This window comes from Carassius auratus, chromosome 1, assembly GCF_003368295.1.
Source record: "Carassius auratus strain Wakin chromosome 1, ASM336829v1, whole genome shotgun sequence".
Classification (NCBI taxonomy): Eukaryota; Metazoa; Chordata; class Actinopteri; order Cypriniformes; family Cyprinidae; genus Carassius; species Carassius auratus.
The window spans coordinates 19409164-19428079 of NC_039243.1; the positions used below are offsets into that span (position 1 = coordinate 19409164).

The following is an 18916-nucleotide window of genomic DNA, read 5'->3' on the forward strand; positions in this document are numbered from 1 at the left end:
ATATAAAATATCAAGGTGAAAGTCATCATAGCTTGCTTAGTAAAATGACATTTGCACCAAAATATAGTTTGATATGCGATCATTGATGCTTTATCCGACAAATCGAACAGATCTGCAATAAATTTTTAGGTCGATCCCCACCAGTTGAGAAACACTGTCCTAGACTGATAAAGTATAAAATTATATTATAAATGTCACACTTTTTTCTACCAACATAAATTGCTTAATTTTTTTTTTTTTTTTTTTTTTTTTTTTAATCAGTACTTGCAACTTTTTAGTCCACAGGATTAAGAAAAAAAAAGTTGGCCAAGTTCACTGAATGTCAGATCCCTTCTATATTTGTTAGACAGAAACACCTGCTTGACAATGCAGCACATTCCACACCTGTGATGCCAAGTGCCAATTTCTGCCTCCGCCTGCACAACTGACATCTTTAGTTCATGGTTCAGTCTGCATAACCGCCAGCTCTGATTGCAAACAGGAAATTCTTAGTTTCCTCCAGTTGATTGTCAAAAGGTTCTGGAACATTTGCCGTTTTCAGAAGAGCAATGAGCTGCGAATACAGTCTCTTATTTTTATTCCTCTGTGGCTTTGCTGTGTCTGGTAGGTTGTGACCTCATTTTGCATAGATATGTTAATAGACAAGTAAAAAGGCTCTTTTTGTTTCATTTTAGGGATTTTACTGTCGGCTCTAATATATTTTGTTGTTGAGATCAAAAGTTATAATGTGATTTAAAAATAAGAATGCATATTGCTTTATTTAATATCCGCTCAATATGATAGCTTATAAATTACTGTAGATCATGTTTTGTCAGCTAACTTAAAACTGTACTTATAGAACATCTAAATTCACTTTTGTGTACATAAAAAATTACTATAGAGTAATATTTAAGAGTCTGATCAGGTCAAAATATCTCATTAATGCAACAAATGCACTTACAGAATGCATTTGTACATATATGCTTCTACAGTAATTTTTTGACACTTTTAAATACAAATTCAGTGACATTTACATGCAAACTGTTGCAATGAATGTTAGTATGTTTGCATGCATAGAAGAAAACAGAAATATATAGAAGTTTAAATATTGATACTTTATTGGAATTGATGGTTTCATGGTAAACATTTAACACTCATGGAAACTTATCATCAAATGAAAGATTCTTTGTATTGAAAATAGATCCTTTAGGTTGTTAAAATATTCTTTACACTAAGAAAAATATGCTCCTGACTAAATATGGTTTTGACTGAAATCTTTTGTCAATGGCATCGCTGTGAAAACCGCTTTTGAAATCTTTATTTTTAGTTGTCTCATGAAGAAGTTGTCCATCTCGGTAACTACAACTTTTTTTTTTTTTTTTTACAAATGCGTATTTAATCACGCACTGATCTGATGGTTTCAAACATCAAGTTCAAAAACCCTGTTGTACATTCTCAGGTTACTATCTTAAGGAGGCTATGAATCCAAACTGTTTCTTCACATGTGCAGAGTAAACCAGTTTTGTATTATTGTCTTCTTTGCAGCTTTAAAACCAGCAAACAGCATTCTCTTCTTTAATGAACTTTTACAGGAGTAAGAATTGTCATTGAGAAGACATAAACCTGGATTAGACGTGTAATCAGTTTGAAGTAAAAAGGACAAAACAGAATTCACACGAGTCCATAGGTTTACAACAATTGGACATTCCCAAAACATGTGGAGAAAAGTACCTGATGATAGAGTGTTACAGATATGACAGTTAAAGGTCTATTGCAGTTTCATTTTACACCTCTTGTAATGAGTTATGCATGCTCTATGACCTTGAAATGGATAAGACGATGAGCCAAGTTTTTAGAGGTTACGTTTAGATTAGACCACTCACAGTCGACCAGTAAGTCTGTTTATTCACGCTTCCACATATGTTTATTGAAAGAGGCTTTGCAGTGTGTACTCCATACGCCTTGAGAGCGGAGCATAACTGAATAAAGACAGAATATGATGATGCTGGTAAACAGAACTTGGTTCTTAATTCTTGAAATGAGCTGAGTCCTGGTTATCAAATAAGTCACCGCACGTGTTTATGCCCAATTTAGCTCAAGAAGGCTGAACAAATGGCCGATTTCCACATAAACAATTGAAGTTTTTGCCGTAACGGTGTGTTATTCCAAAATTTGAAAGGTCCTCCCGTCAGATGTTACATCCAGATCCTGATAGAATTGGCCACAACCCGGCCAAGTTTATATTTATAATTTTTATTTCCTGTGCCAGCATATAGAATACCTTGGAGCCTATGTGGTTTAACCTTGTCAGCTTCAATTAGACTCCATGAAGCTTTAGATTGAGGATCCACCCATGAAGAGCCTTGAGTTGAAATGACAAATAATATAATTCAAAATTTGGCAGAGCAAATCCTCCTGAAAGTATAGGACTTTGCAATGTGACAAGTTTTGGGTCGCTTACCATTCCAGATAAACTGAAACCTGGAGGAGGGGATAGCGGCAGCATATAGAAAAAAGAAAATCAAGCTGAGGTGACAAATTCATTTTGATGGTGGAGATTTTTATCTCGGACACTTTAAGATCATTCCATCTTTGAGTATCACTCTTGATCTTGACTAATACATTATTAAAATCGTTTCTGGTAATTATTTGGTATACCCAAATGGATGAAAGAATCTTTAATAGGAATGAATGAGGGGATAGTTAATGGGAAAGTTAATGGTGTTACCAGTTAAGACTGATATCCAGGTGAGTGGTAGAGTCTTAATCATAGAAATGTAAAGTTCACTGAAACCAAAACATTGCAGAACTGCCCACATAGTTTCACTCTAGCCTACCAAAGGCTTTTTCTGCGTCAAGTTAAAAGACCGCAAAAGGTTTTGGAAGAGAACCTGCAAAATCAAGTTCATGAATCAGTCGATGCATATTATCGGACGCGTGATTCCCCTTAATACACCAGTTTAGTCTTCTTTAATTAAGCTATGGATTACTTTCTTATTTTTATTTTTTTTTTCTCGAAAAGAAATGCGTTTATTAAGGTGTGGAACCACCATGTCTCTTTATGACCACATCAAACGGGAGACTTTTCAGATGCATACTTCAACTTCGCCTCAGCGCCAAGCGCAAGTCAAACCAGAGCAGAAAGTAGGCTAACGTGCCAAATGAGCTTCAGCAGAACAACAGTGAACTGCGGTCTAATGAGATGTTGTAGGCTATATGTCAGCAATGCAAACTTTCCTCTCCTAACAGCTGCTTTTCCATGCACACGGCGCAAACTCTTCAAATTTACGCGAAAATAAGGTGCATGCTCTGGATCGCTTCATCATAAATAAAGCTAACAACAAACTATGAGCATACAATGTAGTTCTGGCATCAGTTAAGCCATGAAATTACCATAATGGCTATTAGTGCATTCATATATGTATAGCATCACATTAAAAAACATCTCTCAAATGCATGTAGCTACTAAAATATTCTGCAATTCGAGATCACAATATAAGGTACAAGCTGATGTTATTTATTTGTTTTGTTGTAGCCAACATGCGCAATTATTATTATTATTTTTTTTGCAAACAAAAATCAAACCATTTTAATGCATAAAATAACTCATTTTACAATCTGCCATTTATGTGCTGTTGACTTTATTCATTTTTTTCTTTAAACAGTTCTTATCACTATCTGCATGTCTCATCAGTGAGTATGCAATGATGGAAGACAAGCTTTTGGGGGTTTTAAGAATCAGAACCAAGCTGACTAAGCAAAAAAGCTATAGTGAGCCCCTTTATTAAAATACCTGGAGGTGGGGAATAATACACAAATTGTTATATTCACTCATTATTACTTGATCTAATTCACAAATATCTCAATTACGATTTAGTAGAAATTAATTGTATTCAGTTGAATTTAAGGCACTAAAACAGTCCAATACTTTGTAGTCAATCACATTTTTATATTGAATTAATGAAGATTTCTATGCCAAACCAGACTGGTTGCTGGCCCCTCCCTGGCCACCCCTTTAAAAATATCCTGGCTCCGCCACAGCCCTCTCAATCCCCCTTCTTTTCTGAACGTCATTGACTGTTGGGGTACTCATAGTGGGCTAGGTAAGGAGTGTTTCAAATATACTTGACAGGATGAATTGAATTCTGACAAAGTGAGCAGAACAAAGGACTATGCATACATTGCTGCTGAAGGGCCATGTGATCCCACCGAATTAGAATCATTTTTGTGACATTCAGTAATGGTGGGAATAAAATACATTGAACTGTTCAACAGTTCTGTCTAATATTTTTCTAATATTGGCTTTTGTTTAAACAGAGCTGATTTAAACAGAAACCCACCCTGAGAAGCATGTTTATTGCCCATAGTAAACCAAAATCGCTTAATTGTATTAAATGCTAATATGATTTAATTTATTGCAGCCTCAACAAAGCTATGCGAACAGGGAACGTCCTGCATCATTAAGCTGCCAGCACAAAACATACCTAGTGAGATAATGTGGACCCATCTCTCCAGTGGTGACTTCATTATCAAGAAAAATGGAAGAATCAAGGTGAATTCTCTAAATGGAACAATAGAAGAAAATGGATCATTAACATTAAAAAGTGTTACTCTGAACAGCACCGGCAAATATAAATACACTGTTTATGCTAGTGACGGAACAGAGACTAGTGGCCAAGTGGAAATTAAAGTTCATGGTAAGAGTATAAATGTTTGTACCTGTCCAACACAATGCAAATCAATTCTTAATATGGCTAGTATTTACAAATTGTATATATATATATATATATATATATATATATATATATATATATATATATATATATATATATAGTATTTACTGTAGTAGTAACTAACCACCATGTCTTTGTCACAGAAAAGCTCCCCAAACCTACTATAAGGCTTGTCTGCAATGCTAATGGAAGTGCATACCTAATATGTGAAATTCCATACAGTGAGGATCTGACTATATCCTGGTATAATGAAAAACAAATCATCAATGGTGCAAGTGAAAAGCGACTGTTCTTGACACCTGCTCAAATGCAGGAGAGTAAACTGTACTCATGCCATGCAAAAAATCCTATCAGGGAAGAACAAAGTGAGAGTATTACATCATTATGTAAGTCATTTTAATTTCACATCTTCCTCATATTGATTTTGAATTATAATTAAAATATTTAAACTTTATTATTATTATTATTTTAATGCCAAGACATCTAAATCATTAATTTTCCGGGTTTTGAACAGATCAGATCTTATAAATTAAGATGTCCTGCTCTGACAGAATGAATGGTCTATCCAATAATTGAATGTCTTTTAATGATTTCACTTTTGTTTCATGAAATACACACTGGTTGTTGGTCTGGCCTTTTCGTTTATTATTATTATTATTATTATTATTATTATTATTATTATTATTATTATTATTATTATTATTATTATTATTATCATTATTATGTTGATGTACAATCATGAAACAAAAGTATTTAAACAAAAAAATCAAAAGTATTTTCTAACAACACATTGACCGTGCAGAACCATTTTAAAATGTTAATAACTGAAGGCATCTCAAAACACGGTAAAACATTTTACCAGTCAAACATTTTAAACATAAAAATGATTGCAATTAGCTATCACTACTTAACATTTGGCATTATGATAACTTACCATTAGTGGTGTGTATTGTTTACATTTTATTGATACCGCTACTGCTACTGCTTCTCGATACTGATACTGATCATTACTGATACTTATCGATACTGTTATCAATACTATTTGGTGAAAAAAGATATGAAGTGAAAAGTTGTTGAAAATTTCAAGTTATTTTATTACTGCTGAACTTTAGCAACTGTATTAATGTTCTTCAGTCAAGAGCAGTGAAGTATTTTTCTCTTTGTGTTTTATTTTATTCACATTAAAGGAATAGTTCAACCAAAAATTAAAATTGTGTCATCGTTTACTCACTCAAGTTGTTTTAAACCTGAACAAGTTTCTTTCTTCTGTTGAAAATACAATGTTATTTTGGAGAATGTGGAAAACTAAAAAGATGCTGGTCCCCCCATATATATTTTTACCTACTATTAATGTCAGTGGGTACAAGCAACTTTTTGGTTACATACATTCTTCAAAATATCTTCTTTTGTGTTTAGCACAAGAACAAATAAAAATTATTACATGTTTTGTACTACATGACTGAGTAAATAATGACAGAATAATTTTTTGGGGGTGAACTATCTCTTTAATGACAAGTGGCAGCATGTTTAGTAGGCTACTGCTGCTTTAAGAACTGCACGTGTCTGTTTTTCTCTCAACTGTTTAGTTTCACTTAAGACATAATTAACTTTTTATATATAAACCTTGTGTGTTTTTGACAGTATTAGCACAACCAGACGACAATAAGATAAAGCAATCAGGTGATGTTTGGCCTTTTAGTCTATGGACGCTTCGGGTGTAACGCACTCTGAATAAGCACATGTTAGAACAGCACACGAATGAAACATTTAACCAGCAATATGGATGTCTTGTTTGTGAACTAATCATTCTTTTTGAACAAATCTTTTAGGTGAACAAATCGTTCTCGTTGATGAAATCCATTGACTTATATTTCTCCTTCACTGAAATTTCTCCCTCCAGAGTAGCTCGGTGAACCGGGTAGCTCTGTGGATTATTTATTCCTGTCAAAGAATGACTAAACCTTGAGCCAATAGCCTTCAAGTTTGAAATGTGACGGAGTATGTGATTTGTTGAATGCAGTGTACGAATACGCCCTTCACTGAACAAGTTTCTTTTTAGTCTGAATGAGATCGAGAGATCTTCTTGTTCATGAACTAAATGACTGAACTGGTACATCTTGTTCATGAATTAATGTGTAATTGTCTGACCAAAAAATGTAAATGTTAATTATGCAAAAAAAAAAAAAACTTGTGCTTTGGTCATCTGAACAACTTATTTAGACTTTATTTAATGACTAGATTACGCACGCATTTTTAATAAAGCCAAATCAGTTTTTGCAACAAGTGAATATGTTCGTTTACTGAAGATATAACATATACGACACTCTTTTTCGCCACCTGCTGGCATAATCATTGAAAAAATTTTGGTGAACAAACTGAAAATGAACAAATCTCTTAAAAGAACTCAATTTCCACCACTAACCGACAAGTCTTTAAAGCACAGGGATCCAAGGATTGAGCTTGGTGAAACAATTAAAATATACAACTTGTCATTAGGCCCTTTTACAAAGGTTTTGGGGGTCTACTAGACAGGTTGTACATTATTTTTCACATATTTTACATTATTACAACACATCTCTCCCCAGTCTGGCACGAACGGCTTGAATAGTTCCTGTATCAAATGAATACCCCAGAATAATACTGTAGAACTGAAGCTTTAAAAAATCTAAATGTTTTTAAGATAATTAGGACCAAATTCAATCATCTATGCCCAAAAGATTGACTTACTGTGCATTCCAAGGACCGTCTCTTGATATAACACTGGCCAGTACAGTGCAATTTTTATGATTTTAGCTTAAAATAGATGTTTTTAATGATCCACATTTTTGTTCCTGATTTCATGCTATTTGTTTTTGTCTTACGGGTTCTGCTGGTGAAGGTGCTCGTAAACTCTTTGGATTAGATTTTTGGATCACGGTGAGCATTTTATCAGGTGGAGGAGCCCTTCTGCTGCTGCTATCATTTGTTCTAGTCATCTGTGTGTGGCGACGCTTTATCCAACAAAAGCACCAACAAGGTAAGAGACATCTTCACTGCCTCAGAAGTTATGCAATGAGTGTTTGTATTGTAGTTATGGTTATGTTGCAATATATCACTAAGGCTGATGCTTATATTCATTGTATGCTGTATGTAGAATTAGTACATGGGTTTTATTTGAGAAAATACAACTGAACTAAAAACAAACTTACCAGAAATACTAAATGCACCGTTGGTTACAGAGTTTGCTTAGCATGTCTTATTTACTATCTTTAAATTAAATAGTGGCATTGGCCATCAAAAATAAATATATAAATAAATAATAAAATAACTTTACAGTCCAGATCATGCACTAGTTTCGACATATGAAAACAATAAAAATTGTAACTTTCATATCTTCCAGATGAAGATGAGCTCAGGCTGAGGGTTTTTCAAGATGAAACTCCTAACGGTACAACCAGATCCAAACACACTGCTAGGGGGCAACCAGCACCCCCCATCCCGCAAGAAGATACATCTCCACAACCCCAAACACAAACCCAGACTCAACACAAAACCCAGATCCGCGCGAGACCTCCACCACCACCTAAGGACGATGAGGAATATCCTCCTCCCTTACCTAACCCTAGAAATAAACAACAACGCAAGAGAAATGTAGAGCCGTAGTGACCAATGGAAGGAGATGCTTGTATGCTCACTGAAAGACAGTAACTTTGGGGCTAAATTGAATTAATTTCATAAGCCATACTGTGAGTGTCAAATAGCATAGTAAAAATTTAATTTGGTCATGTACTCACCCTCATGTTCATCGAAAACTTGCATTATTTTCATTATTGTTGTCAAACACCGAAGGAGATCTTAGGCAAAACGGTTCTTGTTCATACTAGGAAAGTAAATGGAGGTTTACACTCACAACCTCTTATGACTTGTGCACTATACTTTTTTTGTTTGAAAACAACATTTACATAATGAGCATACATCTTCACTAACCTCCAATAATTATTTAATTTTAGAGTTGTCCCGTGAAACGGTATACTTTCATAATTCCTCCATGCGTGCTTACATCATATTTGTAAACAAAGGGAAGACAAAGTCAAGATATTATTATATTAAGTGGGTGTAGCTTGAAGCCACCACAACTGAACATCGATTTAAATAGATTTTGCAAGCAAAAAGGGAATGCAAATGTATCAGTAATAAAACACAAATCAACATATGCATAGAATCACATCTGCTGTGCAATTATTAGGATCACATGACATTTTAAATACAGTTGAATAATGGAACAGCTCATAATACACGATGAGATTACATATTCCTTTTTGTTCCTGTGTGTTTTATGAGAAAATAATAGTGAAAAAAAGACATTTGTATATGATTGTTTGTGCACCTATCAATCTTTATAAATTATGAAATTTAAAATATATATTTTATATAAAATATATAAGTTTGCATTTTATACTTGTACATTAATTTCCCATTAATATGTATTCTCAGAATATATTTAAACTATTTTCCACCCATTTTGACAATACCCTTACATGTTGCAATTGCAAATCATGCTTCTGTAATGCAAAACATTTTCATTTCTTGTGCTCTGTGGTGACTTTTTTACACTTAAAATAAACACAACTAACAAGCATATGTGAAGGCCTCAGGGATGTGGTTAACTGTGTCTCATTTCACCCACTGACATGTCCGGAACATCATTGTCACTGTCACCCATTTTTTCCTGTAGTGTTTGTTGTCTTTCTGTGTGTGGGAGATTATGTGGCCTCTGAAGATAAAGGCTGAACAAAACACACTTAAGACAAAACTTCCTAATTATTTTGAACGATTAATAATCCCATTCACACAGTGAATACTGATCCATAGCTTGCCTTAGCTGTCAAAAAATGAATAATAGAAATGAGCAATAATGTTATTTTAGGGGCCAGTCGTGTGGTAAACAGATTTTTTTTTTTTCTAAAGCATAAGCAATCAATAAAAATATATTATCTTGCATGCATGACCCCTAGAGGGGGAGAAAACCTTTCACTTAAATTAAAAATAACACACAGCTAGTGAAACCTTACACTCAAAGAGCAAAACCTCAGACCAGATCTGCACTATAATATGCACTGTAAGAACATTCTCAGCCCCAGTTTTTCCAAAACAACACACATTGTTTTGCAAAACACTAAACACACTTGACACAGAAATCTAACACATCACTTCTTTGTAATTTTAAGACACTGCTTTCCAAAATACTACACATATGAACCTATTGATCAAACAAGGCCATCAGGTGTGCAGACAGTCTTAACTGTAAACCCAACAATCAGTTTAAGCACTATAAAAAGTTAACAGATTAATTATTGTCTTCAACAAAAATAAAAGGCAGTGGTGCAGGAAGAAGAATAGGGAGGAACATATTTGGACAGAGAGCTCTTTTAAATGTCACGGGTCAACGTGGTGGTAACATCCCAATATATGCTGCAATCACACAGAATGGGGTCCTGAACTGGGATGACAAAATAGGTCCTTACAACACTGACCACATACTGTTTTTAGACAGACTAAACAGTGGACAAACTAGTTGTCTGGTCCCATCATTTCAGTACCTCCACAGCACTCTCCCTTCCTTACCTTTTCTCCTTCTGCATGGCAGTGGAAGGTTTATGATCTCTGACCCTATGTTATACCCCTCATTCAAGCAATGGATGAGGCCTGTGACCTAATAGATGCAGAGACTGTGATGGCTTCGCCATATGAGAAGATTCTTCTCTCGCTGTTTTGCAAGGGAGGACATGGATGAAGTGGCCATACCGAGCTGTATGAAGAGATGATAATAATTATAATTCATTACATTTATACAGCGTTTTTCTAGGCACTCAAAGCGCTTACATAGTCAGGGGTATCTCCTCATCCACCACCAGTGTGCAGCATCCACCTGGATGATGCGACGGCAGCCATAGAGCGCCAGAACGCTCGCCACACACCAGCTTACTGGTGATGCTAATGTGTTGTTTACTCATCTCCACAAAATTGGATGTACTACTATATATTGTATTTGGATTATGTTTTGATTTTCAGTGCAAAATGCAGCCTAATTGCAATGATGTACTGAAAGATTTTACAATCTAGTGAGAAATAAATATTTTCATGAATGTGCAGTACTTGTCTCATTTTTTGTGTTTGGTCAATATATCCATGTACTTTAACAATATCAATAATAATAATAATAAAAATGCATCAAAAATAGAAATGTTAAAAGTGTTTAAAATTGTGCCCAGCAGTGTCTTAGTGGTTCAAACAGAATCTAACTTTATGAACCATGTGTGTGCCATATGGTACCAAAATTGGGTTTTGTTCAGTTATTGTAAGTTTTGAATGAAGTGCTTAATTTTGTAAAAATATCTGAGATGTTCTGATACTTGTGTGTGTGGATGTGTTCTATCTATCTATCTGTTAGATCTATCTATCTATCTATCTATGTATCTATCTATCTATCTATCTATCTATCTATCTATCTATCTATCTATCTATCTATCTATCTATCTATCTATCTATCTATCTACCTACCTACCAAACTTAACTGTGATTTATTTTGTTTGTGTGTGTATTGCAAAATATTTACTAAATTCAATTAAAGTTTATTTGTCTAGCATCTTTTTACGATACAAATCATTTTTATGGAGCCCCGCACATGACATGCAGTAGGGCTGGGATAAATGATTATCTTTTAAACGATTAATCTAGCGATTATTTTTTCGATGCATCGATTAATCTAATGGTTACTTTTTTCCAGACCGATTCGATTTTGATTATCTCCCTATTAATTGACTACTAACAATTTATACATGTTGATTTACATATCTGAATGAAAAAAACATGAATTCCTTAACATTGCAATATATGTTTATTGCTCTTAAAATTACAAAATAAAAGACTGACTAAGAATGCATTACTTTGCACTTGTATAGAGATAGCATTCAATAAAACCTTGAAGCCTTGAAAACACATAGCTTACTGAAACAAGCTTACTGAACACATAGGGCCTAGCTTACTGAAAAAAAGTTCTTCTTTCAGATAAAAATAACAACAACTTGATGTCTAGCATTCAATAAAAAAGGTCACCCAAATTACTTGTTTAGAGCAATTGAAAGAATACAGTAACCAATGTAAATTTGAGGGCTTTAAGCTAATACAGAGAGTGCTTTTCCACAAAAAATAAAAATAAAAATTAACAGTGGGAGCCAGCAGCCTGTCATGGAGAAAAAAAAAATCTCTGAATGCTCCACGTGAAACTTTGGCGTTCCGCCCTTTTTCTATCATGTCTAATGATTTTGGTTAATATGCATGAGGGAGAGAGAGAGAGAGAGAGAGAGAGAGAGAGAGAGCAAGACAGCGCTCGTGTAATTTGAAGACTGTGAGTGCGTGTGAAACTTTGGTGTTTCGCCCTTTTTCTATCGTGTTTAATGATTTTGATTAATATGCACAAGGGAGAGAGAGAGAGCAAGAAGCGTGTTGTTTGAAGACTGTTGAGTGTGTGCGCGCGTCCGGGGCACTCTCTCTTATGCGCCCTGTCAGGCCCAGCAGTCATTCTATTCTACATCACTCACCGATCAAATAAGGCTTTGACAGCCGCCAAAAAAAAGATCAATGCAGAAAAACCCCTGGATTGGTTATATAACGTTGGACAGAATGTTGATCCGGCCATCGCATATATTCAGCACACATAACGTAAACGTTTTGCAAACGTTTTTTAGAGAGATAAAAACAGGTCGACGAATCGATGCGCATATTTTGCGTCAACGCATTTTTTGCGTCGCCGTCATTGATGACCTTGACGCGTTGTCCCAGCCCTAACATGCAGGAAAAAAATATTATGCTAAATCGTTGGCACGATTTACTAATTCATTCCCTCAATGTACTAAAACAATTACTATTGTTTACTCACTCGATTAATAAATCGTGCCCACGATTTACTAATTCATTTCCTTGATTTGCTAAATTGTGCGCATCTCTCATTGTTTTTCAGTGAAAATATACCACAGAAAACATTCTTCTAACACTGTTATGACTTTTCTGACTTCGAGAACCACTTTAGGGTTCCAGACTAACATTTGACGACACCAGCATTAAGTTCTACAGAAGGTGGCACCAGCACCTGACAGTAAAGCAGTCACCACCCTAATCGCACATGTACATCTCGGAGATGTCTATTTAATGTCTGCATTTACATATGCAAGAGTGCTTGCTCATATGCAATAAGTCTCTAAGATGTTTCCTGTCAGATATCAAATAGACATTTATTAGAATGCATGTAAAACTGCTTCTGAGACATTTATCAGAATACACAGCAGATGATTCCCAGATCTTTATCAGACTTCTTACAGATGTAATAAATATATCACATCTGATAAAATGTACTTTGATTACTGTCATTCGTAACGTCTAAATATAATCTAATGAATACATACATACATATATATATATATATATATATATATATATATATATATATACAGACTAGGGAGTGGAAATGGCCTTCTCTGCAGCCATACTAGTGGTAATTTAATATATATTTTTTTATTTTTAAATAATTGTTTGCTTTCCTACATTATGAAACTTTTAGATTTATACATGGGGGAAACCTATGAAGGATGGATAAATATTCTCACATTCAAATTTGGTAACACTTAAAGTTTGAAGTAATGGGAAAAGTTGTGAAGACCATTTCTGCCACAAGTAGTTCCTGTAGTTTCACTATGTTAAATCAATGGTGAACGGTGGTGGAGATTTGTGTTTATTGAACAATGTTTTTTCCTGGTTTCCACATCAGTGGTGTTTGTTCTGATATCTGTAGCTTTATCAGAGTTCTGCAGTGAATCTGAATGCTTCTCAAAAGACTTAACAGAGATGTTGATTCTGTGGCGAATTCGACTGCTTTCTTCACTTTATCTCTCACAGTATCACAACTTATACTGTAGCAAAAATGGGTAGTTCTGTATGTTGTTTCAGGGTTAGCATCTTCTGAGGTCCTCTGAGGGGGTGAAATAATCTCTTCTCAGATGTTCTGGATCCAGACTGAAGCTTGTGTAAATCCAACCATGACAAAACAGAGAAACAAATAGAGACGTAACTACCCACATAGCAAATGTCTTCTGGCCCAGATCCGGGCCACACAATGAATTTTCCCTCAGCCCAAGCACAGCAAAGAATGACAGCCTGGAAGTGGCCCAGAACTGGATTAAAGACTCGAGCCACACATGGGCCTTAGCTGGCCCTGATCTGGGCCAAAACAGGTTTTATTATTGGTGCCAATTCTCAGCCTTAAGTAAACCAGAATCCCCAAATCTGAGCCACACCTGAGCCTTATATAGCCCAGACCCAAATTTTGTGACATGCTTTAATTTAGACACAAACTATGCCAATAAAGTACATTAAACTGAATAGAAAATCAGACTTAAAACCCACACATCATGACTTATTGCATTGGTTTTTCTATTTATTTTTTTAAAAGAACAAATCAACCAATAAAGAGAGTATAAAGTATACAGTCTATTGAGAGTGAGGAGTTGTCGTCATAGCACAGAGCCCCTCCCCTCGATATCACAGTCTCCGCCATGTTGGCAGGACACCGGCGGTCAAACAGGATTGTTTACATGTGTTGTTAACTCGGTAGTAGAGGAGTTTTTTGCAATTCCGCACTGTTTTACCATGCCTCAAAGTTACTGCTGCGTTAAAAAACTGCTCCAGTACCTCACACGATACATATGTAAAACATACGAACAATGGAATACAGTTTTTTTTTAGGTTACACCAAGCGCAAAACAGCGGTATTTGGAGAAGCTTTTTGTTCATTAGGAAGTTGTAGTTTGTTGATAAGAGGCTTAATAACTGCCAGCTTGAATGTTTTTTTTCCATGCAATTCTAAAAACTTCCAAGTTAGTTTTTCTCCATTTGTGTATTTATGGATACACAGAGAGGTTGAGAGAGATCAGGCAGGTTATTTGCAAATCTGTTTTTAGTAGTTAGAACAATATTTCTGCCCAGATTGTAATGCTGAGCCATATATATCAGTGTTACGCAGCATGCAAGGAAATGGTCAGTAACATCATCACTTTGAGGTTACTGTGATCTATATCAGTAATATCAATTCCATGAGATAAAATCTAGTAAGTGATGAGTGGGCCCAGTGGCATTTTGCTTGAGTGGTAAAAATTTGAAAAATGTGACAAAGAGTTTATTAGGTCAGTAAACACAAGTTCTATATGGAGCCAAAAGAGTATCAATAAAGATAAAAGCACACACTAAATTCACATATGCACACATAGGATTCAGACATGCACACACATAATTCATAAATACACACACAGGATACACATATGTGCACAAAATTCACAAATGCACACACAAAATTTAAAAAGCACAGAAGATTCACAAATGCTTACAAAATTCAGAAATGCACACACAATTCAGAAATGCAAACAACATTTACAAATGCACTCAAGATTCACAAATGCACAGGACAAGATTCAGAAATGTATTTCTGATGCACACACACATATATCTTGATTTACAAACTGCATGCGGTCTGTGAACTTCACTGCATTTGTGTGTGAATTTTGAGACTCCCCTGACTTGGCTCGACACACAAATGCCTTTTTTTAAACAGGGAATGATCTTCAACCAATCAGATATCTCCCTTGTTTGAGCCAATCACAAGAATGCACCCCACGTGGGGGATTGTTTACTTATAAGCCAATCAGCGAACGACTCACTTTCCTCAATCAGCGAACGACTCACTTTCCTCAGCGAACGATTCATTTCCTCACGCAGCGAACGACTCACTTACCTCACGCAGCCGGCGACTCACTTTGCGCAGCCGGACACCCACTTTGCGCAGCAGGAGACCCACTTTCCGCAGCCGGAGAGTCACTTTCCTCTCGCAGCGAACGACTCACTTTCCTCACGAGTCACGCAGCGAGCGACTCCCTTTCCTCAGCGAACGATTCACTTTCCTCACCCAGCGAAGTTGAGCGAACGATTCCCTTTCCTCACGCAGCGGCGACTCACTTTGCGCAGCAAAGTCATTTTCCTCTCTCAGCGGACCACTGACTCTCTCTTCATGTAGGGACCGAATATTATAATTAAAATGACTTCTATATTGCATCCAAAAGAATATTTAGATATACTTAAAATATCCAAAAAGGTGTAATTTTTTTTTTTTTACTTTCATTAAAATATTTCAATAAAATTTAATAATTGCCTATTGCAAATTTATGAATCCATGGTTAACTTTTTTTCTGCAGTCACAGTCTGGGCTATATGTATTGAGACATTTTTAAATTTATATTTTGTAAAAAATAATAAAAAATAAACCTGAATTGTAATCTAAACATCTGTATTTCCATACAATTTCATAAATAGGCTGTGTGATCACGTTCATGTGATTGGCTTATAAGTAAACAACCACGTGGAGTGCGTTCTTGTGATTGGCTAAAAGAAGGGAGACATCTGATTGGTTGCTGATCATTCCATGCATTTGTGTGTTGAGCCAAGTCAGAGGAGTCTCAAAATTCACACACAAATGCAGTGAAGTTCACAGACCGCAAGCAGTTTGTAAATCAAGATATATGTGTGTGTGCATCAGAAATACATTTCTGAATCTTGTTCTGTGCATTTGTGAATCTTGAGTGCATTTGTAAATGGTGTTTGCATTTCTGAATTGTGTGTGTATTTCTGAATTTTGTGTGCATTTCTGAATTTTGTATGCATTTGTGAATCTTCTGTGCTTTTTAAATTTTGTGTGTGCATTTGTAAATTTTGTGCACATTTGTGTATCCTGTGTGTGTATTTATGAATCATGTGTGTGCATGTATGAATCCTGTGTGTGCATATGTGAATGTAGTGTGTGCATTTATCTTTATTGAGACTCTTTTGGCTCCATAGTTCTAATGCATAATTTGTATTATCAACATGATTTTTTTAATCTCTGAAGATTAGTGCTTTATCAACTGTAACCAAAAGGTCTGAGAGGAAATCTGCAATTTCTTTTAGGAATTCTATATACGGCCCTAATGGTCTATACACAGTAGCTAGAGAAAGAGATTTATTAGAGTTAATAGATTTATTTTGCATATCTGACAGTGCAACATTAAGCAGAAGTATTTCTAATGAGTTGTAAACCTCTATCCCATTTTCTGGGTAACATTGAGAATATCACTATATAATGTTGCAACACCTCCCCCACGACCATTCAGACGGGGCTCATGCTTATAACAGTAGTTTGGTGGAGGTAGACACATTTAGACCAATATAATTATTTGGTTTTAGCCAGGTGTCAGTCAAGCAGAAAAAAATATTTATCTGTGATCATTTAATTTACAATAATTGCTTTGGGTGTGAGTGATGTAATGTTTAAGAGCCCAAACAATTTTGTTCATTTATTTTAACATTTTCTTGGTTTTATCACAATCAGATTTTTTTTATATATCCTACATTTAATTTTTAACATATAACATATAAATTTATTTTTTGACCTCACTATTTGGAAACAGACACAGTCTTAATGGATTGGACAGTGCAAGTGCTTCTATCATTTATGTGGGTAGAACATAAGCCATCATAGCAGTTCAAGAACTGGTTTACTAGTCATATTATATTGTGAAGCATCCTGGAGATGTTCTTCGGCAGGAGTTCTGCTCCGACTCTCCTGGGGTGCAGGCCATCAGCGTTGAAAAAGCCTAGGATTCCTCCAGAAAAGATTCCAATTATTAACAGAACAGAGTCTGTTCTTTACACCATGAAATTAACCATTTGTTTAAAGCAAGAAATCTACTGAACCTTCGCTGCCAGTGCAGTTCTGGGTGGAGATCTCAAAGACCGGAGGGTGGAGAAGTCGTCGCCCGGGGCCTGGCTTTCGTCCTCCGCTGTGGATGCACCCAGGGTCTCTGGTGTCCCTGCGACGGAGTGAAGGACATCTGGGAAGATCACATCTTGGGTGCACCGGGCCTGTGCAGAGAAACACACAGAGTAGAGGTGGTGGGACCGTTAATAGCGTACTGTATACTTAACCCTGGACTTGTAAGCATCAGCCCGGGAGGTTTCAAGTGCGGCTTTCCTCTCTCTCAGCTGAGCCTGCCTCACCTCCAGGTCGCAAATCTGCTTCTTGTCGGCCTCCAGCTCAAGCTGCACCGAATGCAGCTTGAATGCGTCCTCACCTTCATTCAAAGGTAGACATACATCCGCCATTAAAGCAAATAACAGTGAATAATGCAATGGTAATTTGTATGAATATAGTATTAGCAATGCACGCGGGAATAGCGGCAACCACATTGACGATGCCAACAGGCAATACGCTAAATAGCGGATTCTGAAAATTTAAAAAGAAATGAAAGTGATGGTATTTAAAATAGATTTTTAAGATTAAAAAAAGTAAATAATTAACATGATGGAGCTCAAACTCATGATACATGGTAGCAACAAACAGGAATAAAGGTTGTTGTTGTTGTTTTTTTTTTTTCTACAAACAGGCACTGGAAACTGTTTTATCCATATCTTGATGTAGTGTCTAATGAATGATCTGTAGTGTGTATATGATTGACTAATGTGTGTGTGTGTGTGATTTGAAAGCTTTGTTTGAGTACAGGCAAAATGGTTTTGAAGCAATTGTTTGATTTTGCCAGAAGAGTCAGGAGTTATTTGAATTTTAATTTGAGGGCTTGGATTTGTGTTTACTGTAAGGTTTTGAGAAAATTAGTGATATTTTCAAGAAATGTGTTTTAGCCATTCAGAAAACCTGCATACTGTGGTTGATCACAGGATCTATGACAGTAGACCTACTCTTGTCAAAGACCACTCTTCTTGTTTCTGGTCTTTGTCCTCCTTCTCTTCCCTTTCCGACTCATCCTTTTCCTCCCCTTGTTCCCCTTCCAACTCTTCTTGCTCTGCTTTGAACTCCTCCTTTTATTCTAATTCGAACTCTGTCTCATCATCTGGCTCTCCCTCCAACTCCCTTTGCTCTGTCTGCATTGTTTTCATTCCATTGCTTTGAAATCTATAACTTGGCCTTTGGCTGGTGTTAAGTAAAGCAATGAGTGTTTGCAGATGTGAGAAATTAGTGTGAGGTACTGATGAATTAGTGTCACATTTTGATTGGTTTCATAAAGGAAATCAAGATACTTCATGTTAGATTTTTGTCTATTACATAGAGAATTTTGTGTTATGTTTTGCAAGAG

At 35.8% G+C, this 18916-nt stretch overlaps 1 protein-coding gene and 1 long non-coding RNA gene across 2 annotated transcripts; one reads left to right on the forward strand and one right to left on the reverse strand.

Moving 5' to 3' along the window:
• Positions 1-375: 375 nt before the first annotated feature.
• On the forward strand, positions 376-8498 carry LOC113098471 (T-cell surface antigen CD2-like). The gene is made up of 5 exons (XM_026263615.1): positions 376-603; positions 4401-4676; positions 4856-5098; positions 7591-7728; positions 8092-8498. The coding sequence occupies exons 1-5, from the start codon at positions 549-551 to the stop codon at positions 8352-8354; spliced, it is 975 nt and encodes a 324-aa protein (XP_026119400.1). The 5' UTR covers positions 376-548; the 3' UTR covers positions 8355-8498.
• Positions 8499-17244: 8746 nt separating this feature from the next.
• LOC113049802 (uncharacterized) lies at positions 17245-17820 on the reverse strand. Its single transcript, XR_003276713.1, has 2 exons — positions 17523-17820; positions 17245-17431 (listed from the first exon to the last, which is right to left on the reverse strand). It is a non-coding gene; the product is annotated as an uncharacterized LOC113049802 (long non-coding RNA).
• Positions 17821-18916: the final 1096 nt, after the last annotated feature.

What these genes read in the sequence shown, in the direction of transcription:
- LOC113098471 (XM_026263615.1), top strand. Translation starts at nt 549, where the DNA reads ATGAGCTGCGAATACAGTCTCTTATTTTTATTCCTCTGTGGCTTTGCT. An exon ending in CTGTGGCTTTGCTGTGTCTG is followed by an intron (nt 604 to 4,400) that starts GTAGGTTGTGAC and finishes AATTTATTGCAG; the next exon opens with CCTCAACAAAGCTATGCGAA. An exon ending in CCAACAAAAGCACCAACAAG is followed by an intron (nt 7,729 to 8,091) that starts GTAAGAGACATC and finishes CATATCTTCCAG; the next exon opens with ATGAAGATGAGCTCAGGCTG.